The 22,047-nt window shown below is 35.6% G+C and overlaps 1 protein-coding gene and 1 long non-coding RNA gene across 2 annotated transcripts; both read left to right on the forward strand.

Annotated features, from left to right (window-relative positions):
- The first annotated feature begins 602 nt into the window (after positions 1–602).
- On the forward strand, positions 603–1,652 carry LOC116209510. The gene is made up of 2 exons (XR_004157266.1): positions 603–1,018; positions 1,290–1,652. It is a non-coding gene; the product is annotated as an uncharacterized LOC116209510 (long non-coding RNA).
- Positions 1,653–3,926: 2,274 nt separating this feature from the next.
- LOC116209508 (putative laccase-9) lies at positions 3,927–14,465 on the forward strand. The gene is made up of 7 exons (XM_031543163.1): positions 3,927–4,114; positions 4,427–4,578; positions 6,804–7,048; positions 12,180–12,305; positions 12,432–13,026; positions 13,411–13,769; positions 13,990–14,465. The coding sequence occupies exons 1-7, from the start codon at positions 4,013–4,015 to the stop codon at positions 14,196–14,198; spliced, it is 1,788 nt and encodes a 595-aa protein (XP_031399023.1). The 5' UTR covers positions 3,927–4,012; the 3' UTR covers positions 14,199–14,465.
- Positions 14,466–22,047: the final 7,582 nt, after the last annotated feature.

The raw sequence follows: 22,047 nt of genomic DNA on the forward strand, positions 1-22,047 counted from the left end.
GACGGAATTAGAGTTTCCCCTTTCATCTCGGTCGGTCGGACTTGGAATTTTAAAGGCATGGGTATGCCTTCCATCGCCATCTGTAAACTGTCCCAGATGAAGGAACTGTTCATCATAATTTGGCGAGGTTGGACGGAAGATACAGGCGGGAGCTGCTTGTGAAATAGCAGCTATTTTACCTTTCTGCTCCATCTTGTGGACAAGCCTATCAGAATTAGAGGCTTGCACCATGTCTTTGAGATAGTTCCGAATTTCTTTAGGATTCTCCTACTTCTGCTTTCTAGCCCACTTGAGTATGGGTTTGTAGCATGGTAACACCTTTTTCTTCTTTAGAACGGTCGATAAGCCTTCATCTGCACCTGGATTTGGCTTGGGATCTGCTTTCTTCTGGGCCTCCTCTGAACAAGGAGGTTCCTTTCGCTTCTTTCTGTAGCAAACATCACAGTCACCACAGTCGCAGACATCCCAGTAACAGTGTTTTCCTCCTAGCTCACGGAATACACTGGCATCCCATTACTCAAATGTCGAATTATTTGAACTAATCTGCGCTGCTATAATTTACTCTACTTTTAATAGCCAAATTATACCCCACGTTTCGCTGTTTCCTTTCCTTGCCAATGATCATAAGTTCATAACTCTTACCAGTAATTCTTCTCTCCGAGACTTCTGTTCTTAAAATTCACGCAATTCCCAGTGCTCCACCCTTCATTCTCACTTCTATAACCGTCTCGACTAACATTCTCTTTCCCGTGCCTCTTCCCTTTGTTTGCACCTTCTTCATCCCACGCGCTCTTTATACGTACCTTTCCGACTGCCCATGTGAGGCAATCGCTCCCGCCAATCACACGAACAGTTCAGTTCATGACTGACTAGTCCTGACAATGATTTCTGTTGATGCCCCACATTTCTCTGTTTGCACCTCAATCTAATTCGATGACTTGTCCTTCTCTTCTCCACTTTCCATTGCCCCTGTACTTTATGAGCATTTCTAGCCAGCCCTTCTCTTTACGGCCATAAGGTGTTCGACATATTGCCTCCTCCATTCCATATGTATTCGTTTCATTTTTACCCTTTTACTGCACATCGCAAAACTCATGTTGATTGCTTTTTTTTTTTTTTTAATAATCGGCCTTTGTTCGTTCATGTAAAATAGAATGATAGCTAGTCGAGTTCTTATAACTCGAACCAACAACATTACTAATGATTTTCACTAACGAGTTCCAGGAAACTTGATACTTTCTTTGTTTAAAAGTTCATATAAATAGGTTGGCTTTCTGTGTTTCTCGTAGGTTGGCTCATTATTAGGTTTCATGCCTCTCCTAGCGGATGCGCCTATGACAAATGGGAACTATGATTTATGATGAATATCGGTGATGCCTTTTCGTTTTATGAGTTTTTTTTTTAAAGCATAGTTCTTCATGAAATGAGTTAATATCATTAGTTGTTTCTTAGCTATACCCGCTCTATGGGTAAAAATATAAACAAAAATACATTTTTTGTTTGACTTTTCATCAAGCACATTGTCTTCAATTCATCCTCAAATATTATTCCTGCACTAATTTAACGGGGGATTATTACTATAGATGGATGGATATTGTCGTGGAGGTTGCTACAATTTCAAAGAAATACAGTCAATCTATTGATAGTGTCAACACGTCACATACATGTTTATTTTATGAATATATAATTCGTAGGGAGTTTTTTTCTATTACACTCTTTCTTATCCTGCAATATTATCACGTTATCATCATTTTATTCGTTTATTTATTATTTACTTGGTCATCAACTAGGCACGGATATGTAATTACTAATTTTTGTTGGCTTGCAATTTACTGATTTTGATCTCTTAAATCTCTTGCTTTCCTAGACTTCTTTACCACGACCACATATGGACAATCGATTGCATTGCTAACGTGAATCCTAGCAAATTTATATAGTGGAAATGAGTTTCATAGTGGCATTTGTGCAAATTGTTTTTTGTGTATTAAGACCACTATCTGGGATTTCGAGGCTACATATCAGCTAGCTCTTTAGGGTGTTTTCATTCTCGTCCATCATGTAGTTGCATGGTCCTTACGACTGAATACGCTCTTGGTAGGACCTTGTTTCATTGTTTTTACTATTCTTTTTCCTTAGAAATTACACTTAGTGGTCTAGATTCTAATTTTTTTCATTTTTCTTTAAGTTTTGCAAAGCTTTTGGATTAGCTTGAGTACCAGTATCTAATCATTTCATTTTTCTTCATGTGGTTGACGTCTTTGTCTAGCTAGTAGAAAACTATAAAAGATAACTCAAACAATATACGAACCATGAATAGACTTTGTGGTACCATTTTGACTTCTGGGTTGCTATTCCTCGAATGGAATTCTTGGTGAGTAGCAAAAATTATGTTTTGCACTGCAGATTCTCTTATTTCTTACTATGGGTTATTGTACATTGTTGTGGTTGGGATCTAATTTTTACCCATTAGTCATGCTCTTTTGTTTGTCGATTGATTTTCACATATTTTAGTTTCCCATTGCCTTGTTTTTTTTTTTTTTGGGGGGGGGGGGGGGGGGGGGGGGGGGGGGGGTGGGGGGGGGTGGGGTTGTAAACTTTCAACATTTGGTCCCTAGAGCTTTAATTTTTAAATATACAACAAAACAGCTTATGCTACTTAGCCTACGTATACTTTGGCGAAATTATTTCCTGCAAAATTTATTACGATTTCTGCTTATTGAAAATGATTCTATGAGTAAAAGAGTTACTCAGGCATTCTGAGTGGTATTATTCAAGAAGTTGTATTGTGTAGCTTTAATCTAATTTATGTGCATTCTGATCCTTAGAAGTGGAATCTTGTGATCATGTTTTCTTCGGTTGTGAATTTTAAGTAGATCTATAATTTTCTCCTTGTGAAGCAGCATTTCGCAGCAAATTGTGGAAACTGGGAGCAAGAGTTCAACAAAGTTCTCTGATGGAAAGGGAAGTCTCTAGGCATCAACATTTTTTTTTTTTCAGTAATAAGGGAGGCCCATGGGCTTAGCTCTAAGCATCGACATTCTCATGCTAAGTTGTACCGGTAAATAGACTGAATATGAAGGGAAGAAAGTATCTTCCGTGGAAATGCCCAAGATTCTGATAGAGTTGCTGCTTTGATCTGTTCCTGACTAAGTTCAGAGCTTTGGTTTCCAAATCTGCACCTTAAAAGATTCCTGCTGTCCATTTGGTTCAATTTTGTTAAGAGTATATACTGGGTTTGCTGTTGTTTGTTCATTTGAGTTTCTCCCTTGGATATAAGTACATTTGATTTTTTTTTTTCCGGTAGGAAGATTTGATTACATTTTTGGTCTTTAATGATATGATCACTTATAAATATATATATACATATAATATTTGCTTGGCGTACCAAAAAAATGCAACATCTTATGTCATTTTAAACTAAATGGCATATGGCTCCTTATTCTTTAATTGAATAAATAAGCATTTCTTTCTTTCATGTTGCTTCTCTAACTTCCCTGCTACAATGCAGCTTTTGGGTGAATTTGATCTAAGCATTATATTCACCCAGGAAATTACTCAGGTGTAATAGAATAATCAAATGTAATATCTTTGCAATATAATATTCCTTTAGAATTAGACATCTTCCTTGGTCTTCAATTAGATTAATTGAAAAAAGGGAAGGCTACTAACTCTATCCATTAGTCAAAACGGCAAAGATCAACTGATAAATAATTAATGATGGAGAAAAGATCGAAGCAAAAGGAACGATAATTTTATGCTACTTAATCTTCTTGATCAAGGGTGATGAACAATAATTTTATCCATCAGAATATCTTGATCAAATGTGATTGACAAGAGCGTTTGACTGGAGGATAGCAATAGCGACATATAACAATAATATAATGCAATAAATTACATATATGTGTGCATATATATGGGTGGCTCTATGCACATGTAGATGAAGAGTAGAAGAAGAGACTGCAAGCGAAGGAATATTTGAGAGCTTCCATCCAAGAAATAGTTTGAGCCTAAGATGGAAGGACGATGCATCTCTTGGCTAACAATTTTAGCTTCCTTTCTCCTTCTTGGCCAATTTCTCCGGGTCCGAGCGGATGTTCACTACTATGATTTCACGGTAAGCTTTTGTTTCCCTAAATTAGGAGTGTTCATTATTCGGGTCGACCCGAAAATTGCTTTATGGGGGATTCTAATAAACATATCTTGTCTCGATAACATTTTTATCTTCATCTATAAGTATGCGCCTTGACTAGTAAATATATATTTATGCAAAGGTTTTTAATGATACTTTATGTGCTAGAATGGGACTCCCCGATTACACTGCTCAAATCACTCTCCTAAATTCCAATTCAGCAGTGAGCTTTTTCAATCCACCGTCAACGGACATTGCATACATATGTGCTCAATTTCCTTTGTTGTTACTTTGCAGTTGAAAGAAATGAACGTGACAAAACTCTGCGTTACTGAGAGCATTTTAGTAGTGAACGACCTCTTTCCTGGACCCGTAATTCGAGTGCACAAAGGAGACACTCTGTACGTAAACGTGACTAATAAAGGAGATTACGGCGTCACTATTCATTGGTGCGTATGATATTCTTAATGTTGCTTCTCTCTTATAGAATATCCCTATATATGATATATATACATACATATATATATATATATATGCACATGCATGTACATTAAAATATATAGAGAATGACATTTTCCAAGTATGATTATCTCTTGGGCCCGATTGTACGGGTTTTCTGTTTTCGGGGAAAAAAAAATTTAAGTTGGATTCCCTGTGGTCCTCACTGACCTCGGGAAGTTGGGTGGTGACTGACATCGACTCCCCACCCTCCGAAGCCCCATGTGAAGAGAGTGAAGACGAGGGAGAGTGCAACAAAGAGAAGAGAAATATCTAAGGGTAGGTGGTGGCGGTAACCATCAGACCCCTCGGAGACCCAGGTCGAGACTAGAGAGTTCTAGGAAGAGAGAGGAAAGCAAGTGAGCAACCATCAGACCCGTAGGAGCCCCCCGTCGAGACTCCAGAGCGCTAGGAAGAGAGAAGAGAGAGAACTGCCCCCCAACACCCCCTAACCAGCCCCACCCTGGTGGTGGGTGATGGCCGAGCACCACCCCCAATCCAGATCTTTCTCTGATGACTATTGCTATGTCATAAAAAACAAATCATTTTGTTTTATTTTCTTGTATCACGTGCATTGCTCGTTACAATTTCAGCGGTAGGGGGAACATTTTCCCCACAGTATAATTGAGGGAACGAATTTGCTTGAAAATAGTTTAGAGGGTTCTTTCTTCCTTGAATAATTCCTTTTAAAAAATTAAAATATGTATAAATAAGAAAAAGCAAAAAAAAAAAAAAGACATTGAAGCCGAGGAGACATTGTTGATGGCAACCACACACTCAAGCAAGATCTTATGATAGTTAGTGTTCCACGTCAGAATCTTGGTTTACGGGTCTATAAAAAATGGTTAATACAACATGTAGCTCAAATTTTTGGATCGAAGATGAGTCAAATTGTAAAGTTTTCAACATTCATCTTACTAATAAAGTACAACAACTAGGGTCATTCTTTTATTTATTTATTATTATTATAAGGGAATTTAATAAAATATATATTCTAATAATTAATAAAGGAGCATGAATAAGCCTATTTAGTACTCTAATTATTAAAGTTAGTATCTGTATATAGATAGGTAGTACTAACAACACCCTAAGCTAAAATACCAAATACCGAAAATTTCAGTTCTTCTCTTACTAACGAAGTACACCTAACGAAAATTTTTTGTAGTTATTATGGATTTGGATGTTTTTATGGCAAATTTTTTATATAATACTAAATATTTCTACTTAAACCAAATAAATTTTCCGAGATTTTGGTACTACTAGCTAGTTGGAAAAATTTCTTCATCTCAAATTATACTTATTCTTTATTTGGCATAAATAATATGTTACTCTCGAATATTAAATTCAGAAAAAGAGAAAAAAAGAAAAGAAAAGGTGATTCTATGGTGTTTGATTGAAAAAAAATAATTATGGCAGTCAATGATATCCCCGTCGTTAGATTTCAGTTTAAAGATCTCATCCGTACATGTGATGGTATCTTCATAAAATGTCAATTCATAATTTAAATTTTTATATTTTCGCCCATAAATATTTCCAACAATGGGTGAGCGCACCCAAAAAAGCCATCCCTTTTTTTTTTTTAAATTCCGGTTCAGTTTCTCCGGTTAACCCGAATAATGGGGCCATCAACGAATTTCTTCTCTTTCCCAACCTCCACAACTCAGAAAGCAATTAAATACCCTCCCCTCAGTCTGCTACACAGGAAACTTACAAAAGAAAATTAATAATGCTAACTATATTCCACTTTAGATCTATCTGAGAAGTCCGACAGACGAGGAAGTGATTCCTCCGTTTCCCATTGCAAAAGTTCAAACCATCCCCGTTGCAATGGGAAACAGAACAATCAGCGATGGTCAAGGGAAGCACTCATTGATCAGCGGAACGTTGAGATTTTGAAGGACGAGAAAAAAAACCCGTAAGAAGAAAATTCACGATATGCTCAAATGGACACCTATTAAATAATCGATACAAAATCTAAGATTGTAAATTTAGAAAGGCACAAGACAGGTAAAGTGTAGAAACTGGAAAGTATGAGTTATCCAAACACAAAAGTATATGAGGAGATTTTCTTCTCGAATAAGGTCAATATATGAATCATAGCTAGGTCAGGAAAAATATTGTGCTTGCAGCATCATTCTCGGATAACAATTTTAAAAAGTTTCTCGTGATTCTATAGGCATGGGGTAAGGCAACCTGGCAATCCATGGTCAGATGGACCGGTGTTCATTACACAATGTCCAATCCTGCCAGGATCGTACTTCACATACGAAGTCATTTTCTCTCAAGAGGAAGGGACCCTTTGGTGGCATGCCCACAGTGACTGGACACGAGCGACTGTTAATGGCGCGATTGTCATCGCGCCCAAAGAGGGAACCACATTTCCATTCCCGAAGCCCGACGGAGAAGAGGTTATCGTGCTAGGTATGTGAAAGTTAATTAACGCTGATTTCAGCAACATGAAAATCAACATTATACTCTTCAATATAATTAATTAATTAATTAATTAATATCAGTGAAGGAATTTCTCGACATCACGCAGCATTGTAGACTTATATTAACATTCACACTTCACACTCAATTGAAATGTGTCCATCAAGGTCCACCCACAACCATAAAAAGTCTACACAGATTTACATATAGAAACAAAATTCTAATGCTAATCGGACTTTCAAGTAGAAAACAAAATCCTAAAATAATATCCTACAAATCTATAACATAAATAAAAGGATTAAGTGCCAAATAAAACGATAACTTGTGACTTCCCCCCCCCCCCCCCCGGCCCCCTCAACTTTAGGCGATAAAGAGAAAAATTATCAAATGTCTTGGTACTTATCACTACTATAAAATGTGTGAATCTCACTGGTGTACTTATCACTACTAATAAAGTCAATCCATATGTGATTCAATAACAATTCCTCTTTTTACGGACAGTTGATATACGAGAACATCAGCTCTTAATCTAATCAGATAGTCTAGTTTACTTTAAAAACTATGGGCAGTCTTGTTTAAAAGAAAATAGTAAAATATTAACTTAAAATTATAGGTTCAATAAACTAATAGAAATGAATAATTCTCTCTTAAGGGCCTTTGGGCCTTCAGTTCACAGAAAAAAAAAAATCTCTTTTTTGATTCTCTTAAAGTAAATTTCATATCGTCCATCTTTCGAGTTTTTTAACTTTGGTTGGATAGAATAATTCCTTTCAGATTGGATCATGTGTTAGAGTAGTTTAAAGAGATACCATTTTTAATAGCACTCCTGCTCTATCTAAAATTTCAACAGACGAAATTTTTATGTTTATATCATCTACAAATATATGCTTTCAAGGGAAGATGATAATAGAGTTCAACAAATAAAATAATTACATTTTCTAAGGATTGATTGATTTCCTGTCATTTCTATTAATTCTTTCTAAAGTTAAATTAATGGGTAAATTATACCGTGTAACCCAACGTTTGACGTATGTCAAAAATCTAGTTGGACCTTTAAACATTATCTGAGAATTGGTAACATTTTGTTTTTGTTTGAATTCTACCATATAACACAACCGTTAACGATTGTCTTCAATCTAGCATCCTTTAAAATAATAATTTAAGAATGCCAAACATTCCATTTTGATCCAATTTTAGCCCATTCCCCGCAGAACTTGGCCGAGATTGTGGGTAGAATAGGAACGATGACGAAACGTCATTGTTAGATTATTACTTTTAAAGAATGTGCTAGATTTGAGACAAATATTAAACATTATGCTATATGTTATAATTTTCCTTATATAACGTATTAGGCCCCATAAACAGGCCATGTCAGATTTTCCATAAGCGGACGAGGCATTAATGTTAAGTATTTTTTAAAGCATGGATTAGTGTTGAGAGAAACGCTAAACGTCTTCATATGGTGTAATTTTCTCTATTTTAATTGTAATAAGTTTACTTACATTTCGTCCCAAAAGTCTCTAGGATCAATTCAAAATATTTATATGGCCTACACTTCTCTGCGTGTCCATTTTTTTTATTTTATTTCTCTCTAAGGTATAAAACATTAATACCTAAATTCTGAATAATATTTTAAAATTTTAATTTTTATAATGTTGTGTAGGACATTGCATTTCATCTCTCGTATATTATGAAAGAATGGTGCTAAACTACTAACGTAAATGTCTAGTGTCATTATGTAGCATGATATTGATGTATAATCTTTTATTCACAGATGAACAAGATTTAATTATCTATTTCGTGGTGGTGTAAAACTTGTTTTAAATAGGAGTATTAATATACTTCCGTTACATTTTAAACCAATCAATAATAACACGATCAATACCCATTATTCTACCGGTGGACATAGTTTTATGTTTAATTTTGTTAAATTTCTTTTAATTAAATATACACTATATATTAGATAATGACCTGAAAGTTCAAATTTGAATGAATGATTGCCACTCTACTTTAATATGTATTAGTAATAATTAGTTTTATATTTGTATTTATCTTTAAATAGATTAATCAACTCTTCTCATGAACACTGAGGACATCTTAAAAGGGAATAAGGTAATAACAACAAGTAAAAGACCAGGTGGGCCCCCTCTTCATCCTGTTCGTGTCCGAGAAGAAGAAGAAGAGGGAGGAAGAAGGAAAAAGGGAGAGATTTTGGGCCAATTTAAAAGTATGAAATTTTTTTGGGTGTTTTTAAATAACGAGTGGCCCAGTAGTACGTACATGTGTCGTCATTTTGTTGGTTATTTCACAAAGGACATGACACCATTACCCCCCTTAACCGGCCACATTAGTTTTTCCGTCGATTTTTTTGCAAAAATAATAATGGTGAGATAGATTTGGATTAAGGTGTAAAATGGCATGATAGATTTGGAACACAATACAAATGTTGGACTTTTTTTACGTAATTTTTTGACCATGAGATAGATATGAGAAAAACTTAAAATTATATGATATATGTTGTTAAAACTCCTATAGTAATAGTAGTTCAATTTATGCTGTTGTGAAAAATAGGTCGTCAAACTGTATTGTGCAGTGTAAATTAAAAAAAAAAAAGAAGGAAAAATGGAACGGTAGAGTTCACTAGAAAAATGTATTATTTGTTTGTACACTTGGAGATGGCCGGAATTTGCCGCGAAAACATAGGAAGATGAGCAATAAGGAAAGACTAAGCATCATCCCGTGCTCCTGCGGGTCAAATTATTTATTGATAGATTATATGTAATTGTTTGTACGAATTCATGAAATAAAATGGATCTCAATGAAGACCAAATAATTTAAAAGAGACGAATATGAAGTTTATCTAATAATATTTAGCAAATTTATACCTGTTTCAAATAAAAATATTTTTTAATTAGGTACACATATCTAAGGCCATTATACATCGAATCTCACTGTAGACCTACGGAAAAAAAATTGCAAAAAAAAAGATTTATTCATCCAAAATATTGATAATAATCTGTTCATATAATCAAATCAGACTAAAAGAAAAAAAAATTTAAATGCAACACGAGCGAGAGTAAGGATAAGCATCCATTCGCTTCGTGCTTCTCCAAAGGAACATAATTTAATGATATAATAAAATTACATTATCATCGAGTGACTCTGGTTATTATATTTTTTGAGTGAGCAAATATTCTATTGTTTAAAATTTTAGATAATGAGATGAAAATTATGGTAATTCGTTGTGATAATGGTTGTGAGGAAATAATTGGCATGTGTTCTTGTTGTGAATAGAATTAATATTTAATAAGACATAGATTGATTTAAGTAGTTCGACATTTCTTCCTCTTAAAGGAGCATATCTTATTTGAGTATTGAGAATGAAAAAAATTCATAATGGGGAAGCTTTACCTCTTTGTAAGTAGACCTAGTTTGAACTTAGATTTGATAAATTAGTCGGTACCTATTAGACTTTTCGGATTCCAAGTGGAACAAAAAAAATTGTAGAAAAAGAGGGAAAGTGTTGAAAAAGAAAAAAAAGAGGTAACAAATGATAATTATTAAATGAAAGAAAGATAAGGATTTAAATATGAGAAAGATAATGAAAAATTCTACAATAAAACATCAAATTATGTTCCATGGTGGAATTGCTAGTTTTTTCTAGCCCTTTTAATATTAAATATAACGTTTTGGCCCATAGAACTTTCAATGGCGTCACAAATTCATCGGGCCACATGTAAAGTACAATAAAATTAGAGTGTTGCTCTTGTTTCGATGACGTGTCATTGAATTGTATATAAATTAAAACCCGCTTACTTGTCGATGACGTCTCACTAATGTGCTCGGCTTATATTAGATCAGTTTTCTTTAAAATTTGATTTTCATGGTCCAGTTCAGTGATGTGGCAATAATGGGTGATGTGGTGGAATGTGATTTGTACATGTGGTGGGAATATTCGAGAAACAGTGGTATAATATTATATGTGAAAATTGTGAAATGAAAATATAAAGAACTATAAATACTAGGGTAAAGTATATAAATAATAGACGAATAAGATAAAAAATTGGTAGAATCTAATGTCTGAAATTAATGTTTCATCATATAACACAAGTTGGGTTCCACTGTAGAATTCACAATAAATAAATAAATAAATAAATAAATAAATAATGATTTAAATATGATCATTTTAACTTATAGCCGAAATTGTGTTTTTTGTAGGAGAAAAAGTAAGAAAAGAAAAAAGAGAGAAAAAGGGGGAAGGCGTTTGAGAGAGAGATGATGCTGCGACGAAACCATCATGTGATTTTTGTCATAATGGGTCACTTAAGGCTAATTTATTTTCAAGGTTAAAATCACAAAAATTTTAACTTTAATTTTAACTCAACCCACTACACAATAAAAATACATATTTTTTAAGTAAAAAATTTTAACTTTAATTTTAATTCAACATACTACATAATATTTATCTTTTTTCATAATTAAAATCAAAATTACTTTAACTCTAAAACTAAACGCCCCATTAAATTCTATTTGTTCAAAACTTAATGACCGAGAAAAAAACAAAAGCGAAAACCACAAAAAAAAAGGGGCAAAAGCACGCGCCTGTGTAAGGAAAAGCTTCACGCTCGCCACAAGCATCAGATGGACAAGTTTTTATGTTTGACCATAATAATATAACAAAAGCATAATAAAATAATATTATACATTTAAAAACTTAATAATAATATTTTGGGTAAGTAAATCTAATAATAACATTGACCTTTTTAGATGAACTTTATTTTATTTTTTCTGGCATTATTACGTATCTACTTTTTATGTTAATCAATTAATATGCTCCATGTTTCATTCCATTTCATAATATATTTTTATATCAGAAGTTAGTATGACATGCGATTTTTTGATAATTAATTGACATAATCAAACTTCTAAAAATTCTAAATTACATAAAATTCTTATGTTCTACTTATGGATATAGATATCTCAAATCATAATCCTTTTCATTCAACGAGAATTCTCTGAATTTGAGAATGGAAAACTTATTTGGGCTTTAGCATTTGGAATTCTAAACTGTCCAATATTCCTCCCATTTTCTATTTTCACTTCATAAAAACAAAAATTGTAGGTTCCTGGTACAGGGGGAATTTGAACAAAGAGGTGAACAATGCCATGGCGAATGGGAGTGACGTACCACACTCGGGAGGATGGTTAATCAATGGCGAACTTGGAGATTTTGCCAATTGCTCTAGAGGTACACAAAAGCCCTCTTCATCCCCTTATATATATATATATATAACGGGCACTCTTAAAATCTTATAATTTGACGTATAAAAATACGATAACGATTAATGCACACATTACGTTTTTAACATTGCAGAAACAACATATCGATGGTCAGTTGATTATGGAAAGACATATCTTCTTCGGATAGTCAATGCGGTGAATGATGATCAGAACTTCTTCGCAATAGCCGATCACAACCTCACAATTGTTGGGTTGGATGCAGCATACATAAAGCCTATAGTGACGAGCTATATCATGATAAGCCCAGGACAAACAATGGATGTGCTGCTCACTGCAAATAGGCCTCTTGGACACTACTACATGGCTAGTAGACAATTTTTGACCGAGTCTGCCTACGTAAACATGGATATCGGTTCGGCAATCATTGAATATACAGGAGACTACAACTTCTCATCCTCGCCAATTTTTCCCGAACACCTCCCTGTGGCTAAGGATATGGAACGTGCCATGAGATTTACTGGCTTGATTAGAAGCCTGGCCAATGAAGATTATCCCGTAAGCGTCCCATTAAATGTAACCACGAAGATGTTCATAGTGATATCCATGAACTATCTTTGCAAAAATCGCACAAATTGCCAGGACACCACAGATCATGTCATCCTAGCGTCAAGCATGAATAACATTAGTTGGGCCAACCCGACCGTGGACGTACTGCAGGCTTATTACAGGTAATTCTCTTTCCTCCTAAAGTGATACCATTCTTTTTCTTTTTCCTTTTTTTTTCCGTTACGGAATTCTATCAAATTTGACTGGGCTATATATCAAACTAATTCTATGTCATTATGCTAAAACCGTATATATGTTGTCAAAAATACCAATTAGGTTGCGTTGGCCCCATGAGTGGGGCTTTTTAGAATGAACACGTATGGGTCTTTGCACTTGAGAGAACATATATGGGTGTAAATGTTTAAAATCTCGAATGATTTTTCTGTAAAACAGCAAGTAACAAACAGCGTGTCTTGATTTTTATAAGCGGATAAATTTGCATTAGGGTCCAATATCAACTAAGATTTCTCACTTCTATTGCTAATGTTTTCTTTTCCATTATGCAGGAATATAAGTGGATATTACACGACCAACTTTCCAGATTGGCCTTTGATCATGTACAATTTTACAGCGCAAGACATTAGTCCTGAATTTGCTGTTACAGATCAAGCGACAAAGGTCAAGGTTTTGAACTACAATGAATCGGTGGAGATAGTGTTTCAAGGAACTGATCTCATAGGCGGGTCTGGCGTTCACCCTATGCATATGCATGGTTACAGCTTCTATGTGGTTGGAATGGGCCAAGGAAATTTCAACAATGAGACGGATCCTTTGACATATAATTTGGTTGATCCCCCAAAGGCTAACACTTTTATAGTCCCAAAGAATGGATGGCTAGCCATCAGATTCGTCGCAGATAATCCAGGCATGACAGTGATTTCTTTCTCTAATATATATAGTGGCTTGTGCTTTTGGTTTCATCATAACCAGAGTCCCTTTATATCCCACTGCACCAAGGAAGAAGAAGTAATAAATAGGAATTTGGAAAGCACAAATTTTCTATCTTGTTGGGTGCAGGATAATTTAAAAATAACATGTATATATCATTTGTATTGCATGTCTAATTGGAGGATTTGAGCGTGCAGGTGTTTGGTTTTGGCATTGTCACTTTGACCGACATCTCAGCTGGGGTATGGACACTGTTTTCATAGTGAAGAATGGAGACACTGAGGAAACAAGCATGCGTCCGCCCCCTTCCAACATGCCTGCTTGCATCTTCAATAAGCACGACATCTCCATCAGCAAATGGAACGATAATAATGTTGGTGATGATCAAGATTACCTTGAAGAATAGATGCTTGTGCTTTTGCAGTTAGATATATTGTTTCAATCATATAGAAAACAGAATATCTAAAAGAAGATTGTATTAAGAAAGTGGACATAATGTAGTGGCACACAAACCTTGCTTAGGATCCGAGAGATTTAAGGTTCAGTTAAGTCCTATTTCGTCGATTCATGAGAGGGACAATCTGCACAAGTACACAGGGTTATATATTTCCAAATAAAGGGGTATCGAATGTCCCACTCGGTGAGGGAGGTACCTGGAAAATTTTCATTCTGAGTTACCGCTTTATATCACTGCACTATGCCTATTCCTCTAAATGGGTATACAGCATTTAGATTCCGCTTGACCAAGCCTTCCAATAGGATATTTCGAGTTATGCCCAGGAAAAGGGTAAGTCAATACTTCTCAATGTATGTGCACAAATTCTTCTTGGTTCTCTCCTCTTTCCATAACAACTTGTTAACTATGTGGAAGATTTCCCAAATGTTAGATATCAAGCTATAAGATGATTCTAGTGATGAGTTACTGTATCTTGGAGATTTTGAGGTAGGTTGAATATCTTGAGAAAGTTGTAAATCCCGTACATGTTGAGCTGATTTTCTCTTTATCTTCAGATAAAAGTTAGTGAAAGCACTTTTGCATCACTTAAATGTCTTCGATGTGACTCCTCATGTGAGCCCACAGCACGCTTTTGTATTTAGTCATGGATCTTGAGACCAGGGGCCTTCTCCCAGTCTCTTTCTTTCTCGTTCCATTAAGTCCAAAAGAGAAATGAATTCGGCCCCATTTGGATCCACAGTGCATTGATTTTAACTTTAACTTTAACTCAACATACTATACAACAAAAATACACATTTCCCAATTCAAAAATTTTAACTTTAACTTTAACTCAATACACTACACAACAAAAATACACGTTTCCCAAGTCAAATTTATAATCACATCTCATTTGTCTTTTTCCACAATCAAAATCAAAATCAAAATCAAAATAACTTTATCTCTGAATCCAAATGGCCCCGAAGCTTTCATGGTTTCAGAGACGTCAAACTGGGCAAATCTTCTATGATGACAGTATTATCAAGTTGTATCATCTAAATTAGCTATTGATTTCTAAGTTGAAAATGTAGGAAAATCTTGACGCCCCTGAATGAGTTAAGACGATTAATTAGTTAATTAGGATCTTGTACTGTCTTATAGCCTGCATTGCAATTTCTTTCCGCTCTAATGTCTGGCTAATTGTTATGCCTTTGAATTTCAGTGAAAAAATGCAACTCCAAGATCGACTACTGCCTCAGGCTCTCCATGTCAATTCCAAACATAGGTCGTTTGATAATAAAATTGAGACTGGTTCATCATGTGCAATGCAGCACAAAATTGTGATTCTCTATGCAGATTTAGCACTAGGAATCTGTGATAATTAAGGCTTGTACCCTTTACTGACTATTAAGAGAGAAGGCCAGAGTGAGTTCGTATAGGTTACTCTAACTCTGAGAATATCGGACTGTTGCATTCAGGCACTATGGGGATTCAAACTCTTTCGCTTTGGGCAGATTACGGAAATCTAACTCAAACAAGTTCCTTGCTAGAAGGACACGTGCCAGAAGTAAAGTATCTAATCATTAGAATCTACAAGCATCTCCTGATACTAAATTCATATGTAGCATTATGTTTCTCCTAGCAAATCAAAGATTGTCGCATACCCTCTGCAATTCTACAGCAGCTTCCCCAATTCTCATCACTCACATTTTGTTGTGCAGCTGAGCCGGTATGCCGACTCCAAGGATCGAAAACAAATGTTCATGAAGATTGTCGTATATTTTCTCTGAATAAAGTAATATTGGATCTATCACCTGACTCAGTCCTTGAGGAAGGTATCTCGTTACAACCCAAGGAAGCCAAAGCTGCCACTGAACATGGGCTCAATGGGCCTCCTCCTAGTGAACAGTTCGAGCAAGAGAATTCCGAAGCTATAAACGCCACATTGTATGGATACCTCTCTCCAAGACCATATTCAGTATCATCAATTGTAGATATTCTGTAAGGATGACTTTGATGTTCATAAATACGACATGGTATTTTAGTTTTACCAGGTGAAACATAGCCAATACTTCTTCTAATCCCGATAAAACTACTTTGCGATCCGGATGCTTTGGCCGGGAGAAAATTTGCTAGACCGAAATCGCTTTAATTTCCCGAAATATCACTATCGAGAAGATTATTGCTTGGCTTCAAGTCACAGTGAACTATGGGAATGCGTGGAGATAATTCAATGTGGTGTCTGCATCGACCGCTATGTTTAACCTTCTGCAATATAGTCAAAGTGGTGCTATCATCTGAGATTGGACGCAGCCATTTCTCAAGGCTTCCGTTTGGCATGAATTAAAAAAAAAAAAAAACAGAGCATTGAAATTTTCTTCCTGAAAATCATGTCTAGCAAGAAGTTATAGTCTTGACGCGCTTTAGTGCTTCGCACTCATCCATGACGCGCTTGCTTGATCCCTGTTCTCCAAGTTTGAGTACCTTCACAGCAACGACCTGGTCATTGCTTGGTCAGACCCCTCGGTAGACCACATCGAAGCTTCCTTCTCCAATCATGATCATAGGAGAGAAAACGTCTGTTACTTGCGAAAGTTCCACATAAGTAAGCTATGAATGTTGATGCCCTGTCAAGGAAGCCACATATGTTTCCCCTTTTGGCTTTTTTGATTGGCACAGAATCGTTTCTATGATCACTCCTGTTAGCAGTATGAAAGGGGATATTGAGACACTAAGTGCCAAGCATCTCTCTGAGACAGCAACCTTTTCTGCCTTTCTCTTGAATTCCCCCTTTACATGTCAGCAATTGCATGACAGGAGACCTTCCCCCAAAGTTTTCTATTTCTGGCAACTGAAACTTCTCTCTGGTTACGAAAGATTTTTTGGTTTGGCACTTCTGCCTCATACTCATTGAAGGAAAGGTTGAGATTCTTGATGAAAGGGAGGCTTGGAAGAAACTCAAGGATCTGGCCTGATAGATTGAATCGAGAAACATCAAGATACCGTATGCCTATAGGTTTTTCAGTGGAGATGGAATTGTCCCACCAGTCGAAGTGAGTTGAGCTTGAGTGTGGTCACTGTGTAGTGCACTTCCCCGCACATGACACAGGTCCAAGCACAGAAGTGGACTAAGTTGCTCCACGAGCTGAGGTTATCAGAAGAGCCTGAGATTACATGGTTCTTGAATTCTAGTAGTGCTTGTTTGTCTGTTTCACTGGTAAGACTAAAAGCAGCCACTACTGGGGAGAGGCACAGGTCTGGGGAAAGTAGGAGAGAGCAATTCGACACCTTTAAAATCGTGTTTTCCGTCTTGTGTATTGTATTGAAGTTGCAATCAATCAGAAGGAAAGCTGTGGCCGGGGGCATTTACTCCTGTCTGCATTTATAGTCTGTGAGGCTAGTGCACTGTAAAACTAAGCGCGCAACCTGGCAAAAATTACATGCACGTAAGACCCTTCAAGCTCATCAAGTGCACTTTAGCATTATCTCTGTCTTTCCTGGTGGGCGAAAAAATCTATCCATAAAATAAAGATCTGCGTGAGAAAGCCTGCCCCGTGTTTAGAGATTCAGCCCTCAATCCTCAAAACAGAGAATTTTGCCACCTTTTGCAGCATCTGGAACTTTACAGTAAATGTAAATGGTGCTCAACTGATGCAAGGAATCACGTATGCAACAGGAAAATTGTAGAGACTATCTCTGTGTAGTGGCCTGGATCGTACTGTGACGTGGAGCAGAGCAGCTGTTACCCCACACACTAGCTAGAAAGCTTGGTTGCGGATTTCGGGATTGACGGCAGTCTTTGGCCTAATTACGGCAGCGGATCTACTTCTTCTAATTAGTGTGTACGTGTACTTATAAAATAATAAATATTTGAAGTAATATACTAATAATTTGAAAATTTCTACACTTCAAGTACTCATAATATATTGAAATTACATCTATTTCATTACTTTCAGTTAGGTTACAAAAGTAATCTATAGGCCTGATACAATAAAATTAAAATCCAAAATAACTAATAAAATGACACGTGTAGTCCCACAATGAGAATCGAACCTACAACCTTTCGATTAACAAGCGAGGGCATAAGCCATGACACTATACCCTCTTTCTTAGGATTTAATTATTTTCAAAAGACTAAACATTTGGATAACATACTAAATATTTGGAAATTTCAGTACTTCAAGTACTATTGCAGTACTTAAATTAAATTGATTTTAGTACTTCTAGTTGTTAAGGTAAGTATTTATACTTTCCAAATACTAAAAGTTTGCATGAAAGTACTAAATAGTTAAATACTTAAGTACTTCAAATACTAATGCAACATTGAAATTATACTGGTATTAATACTTTTAGTTGTTAATGTAATTAGTATTTGTGTCTACTTATAAAATATTAAATATTTGAACTAAAATACTAAATACATAAAAAAAAAATTGTACTTAAAGTACTGGTGAAGTGCTAAAGGTACACCTATTTTAGAAAGTTTATTTCATTTGGTTTGGTAAAGTCGGTGCTTATTTATACTTTCAAAATACACGAAAGAACTAAAATACTACATATTCGAAAATTTTAATTCTGCAACTACTAATGTATTACCGAAACTAGACCAATTTTAGTCACTAAGATTAGTATTAACATATGGCAAATTCTATAGTGGAACGCCAAATTATGTTCCATAACAATATTTTGACCAATAGATCTTTAATGGCATCACAAATCCATCGGGCCACATGTAAAGAATAATAAAATTAGAGGGTCATTTACGTGTCGATGGCATCTCAATGACGTGTTCATAAATTAAAACCCGCATACATGTTGACGACGTGTCACTAATGCGTCCTACTTACATTAGACCAATTTTCTTTAAAAAATCGATTTTTATGGTCCGGTTCGGTGACGTGATGATGATGGGTGACGTGGCAAAATGTGATTGGAACATGTGGCGGGAAGATTCAGGAACAGAGGTATGGTATTATAGGCGAAAATTGTGAAATGGAAATATGACGGACTAAAAATACAATGGGCAAAATATGTAAATAATGGACGGATGAGATTAAAAATTGGTGGAATTTAATGGCTAAAATTAATATTTCATCATAAACACAAGTTGGGATTCCATAGTAGAATCTATTATTAATGTATACTTTCCACATACTAAGCTTTTGAATTCAAATGCTAAATATTTATAAAATTGAAGTCCTCAAGTACTATTAGTACTGAATTTAGACTAATTTCGTGCTTTTAGTTTTTACGGTTAGTTTGTACAAAAACTCTAAAAAAAAGTTAGAACTAAAGTACTAAATATTTCGAAATTCCAGTACTTGAAGTACTCAAATAGTACTAAAATTGAACCGATTTTAGTACTTTTAGTTTTTGTATTTACATATTCTCTCATAGTACTAAACATTTGAATGAAAATTGGCTCGCTTTGAGGAGTTGGTCAATTTCGGAGTCTACAGGCTGGATCAGGAGTAGAGGAAGTGGGATGAGGTGAGGACCTCAGAGACATTGTTCTTCCTAGGGACCAGCTGTTTATTCTCGGTGTCTGTTCGGGATTTCGATGGGTCTCCAAGGAAATGTATTTACTTCGTGCAGGACGATGGCTTGAGGGAGAAGGTCTATTTGTTTAGCTTGTGGAGTTGGACAAGTGGCCGACTTTTTGGCTCATTATCTACAGATTATGTGGCCGCCCCCCCGTGTTGGTTCACCCCATTTATCCCGGATCCTAATGTTCCGATCCAGAAGTTTTGGTGGTGGAGCATAGTATCGTACTGCAAAAATGATTCAGATCCTTTCTACAGTGGAAATAGTGCTAAGTCAATATAGTCGGCAGTCATGTCAACAGATATGGAAGATGGCTTACATATGAAAACTATGATTTGTGATGAATATCGGAGATTCCTTTTTGTTTCGTAAACCTTTTTTAAATGAAAAAAACAACAACGAATATGCATATATACTTCTTCATGAAATGAGTTAATTTCATTAGTTGTTTCTCAGTGATACTCTCTCTCTATGATTAATAAGCTGAAATAAGTGAATTTCATTAGTTGTTTCTTAGGGATACTCTCTCTATAACTAGTTACAAGAATAATTTTTTGTCTGGCTTTTCATCAAGCACATTATCTTCAATTCATCCTCAAATTGTTAGCCCTACTTTAATTTAACAGGGGATTATTACTATAGATGGATAGTAGTGTTACTACAATTTCATATAAATACAGTCAATCTATTGACATCGTCTATACATGACATATACAAGATGATATCATGAATATATAGTTCGTTTTGGGAGTTATTTCCTATTATACTGTTTCTTATCCTGAAATATTATCACATTATCATCGTTTTACTCGTTTATTTATTATTTATTTGGTCTTAAGGGATTGGTTATTGTATTGGTTTTACAAAAATTACAATTACAAAAGAAACTCAAAATGGAATCCTATTGCCTTTGAATATAGACATAAAATGGATTATGTGCATGTCGTAAATCCATTTTCTTGTTCATTAGTTATCTTCTGTTGCTTTTGATATTGTCAGACAAGAGACCTTCAATGGACATGTTTTTACTTGATTTGACTCTATAATTACAACATGGATCTGCAAGAAGATTTTTTTTATGAGTATCTGCAAGAAGATTATACTTGCCTTAGATATACATATATATGTGCGTGCGTGTGTGTATGTGTATTCTTTACTGTGTGTCCGAAGTATGCTGGAAAACTTGACACAAGTTTTGACATTGATTGTTGAACAAGTGGTCTTCGTTTTATTTTCTTGTTTCATCAACTAGGCACGTGACGCAGCGTACACGCAAATAACCCGTCACAGACCTATTGATTCCGCAGAATACCGGAACTAAGACCCTCTATCACCTGTTGATTCTACGAATACCAGAAAATAGGCATCAAACTCGAATCAAATTCGAGATTGGGCAAAGAGCACGAAAGCTCCAATTTTTATTAATTGATCAAAAGACAACCATCTAATCCTAGGGTTTTACAATGCTTAAATAGGAATTAAAACGCCTAAATTACACGAAAGACATAAACTTTTCCTAAAATTGTAAAAACACCCAAATAACATAAAAATGCCCATTTGAGGCCTTAAACGATGAAATTCGGCCAAAATTTTGTCTTTTCATAGCCAAAGGCTATGAGTTTTGCTCTGGAGGCCGTTTCCCTTGAGATAGGATCATCAGAACCTGTCTTTCTCGAGATACCAACTTGCCACGTCTTTTGCCGCATCATTCTCTCCTGGGTGGAGAGAATTCGCCTTCGAATTGTCATCGTCCGAGCTATTACCTTGATCTTCACGAATAGAGAGATTAATACGCTTCTGTTGCTTTCTCACTTGCCACTTGAATGCCTTCTTCTCTTTTCGAACTCTTTCTCTTAATTCTTCATACATAAAATTCTGTACACCTCTTAGCCAATAAACACTTTCACTGAATCTTTGCTTTCTTGATCGATTCACGTGCACTTCGACCAACTTTGGCAATTGAATAACCCCTCCAATATCCTTTAATACGGATTTGTTGACAACGAACGTTGGTTTTCCTTGATCATCAAATACAAATTTTGTAACTTCTTCTTGATGTTAATCTGGGTATATATCGAAAACTGGATTGGCTTCATCATATGATATGTCTTTGATCCTCCGATCCAATTCGTCCTCCTCCGCAGCACGATGTTGATTAGCATTTCTTCGAGGCGACATCGCTGATCCAAGAGCGAACGTGGCTCTGATACCAACTGACGCAACGTACACGCAAGTAACCCATCACAGACCCGGTGATTCCGCAGAATACCGGAACTAC

Source organism: Punica granatum, chromosome 5, assembly GCF_007655135.1.
Source record: "Punica granatum isolate Tunisia-2019 chromosome 5, ASM765513v2, whole genome shotgun sequence".
In the NCBI taxonomy this organism is placed as follows: domain Eukaryota; kingdom Viridiplantae; phylum Streptophyta; class Magnoliopsida; order Myrtales; family Lythraceae; genus Punica; species Punica granatum.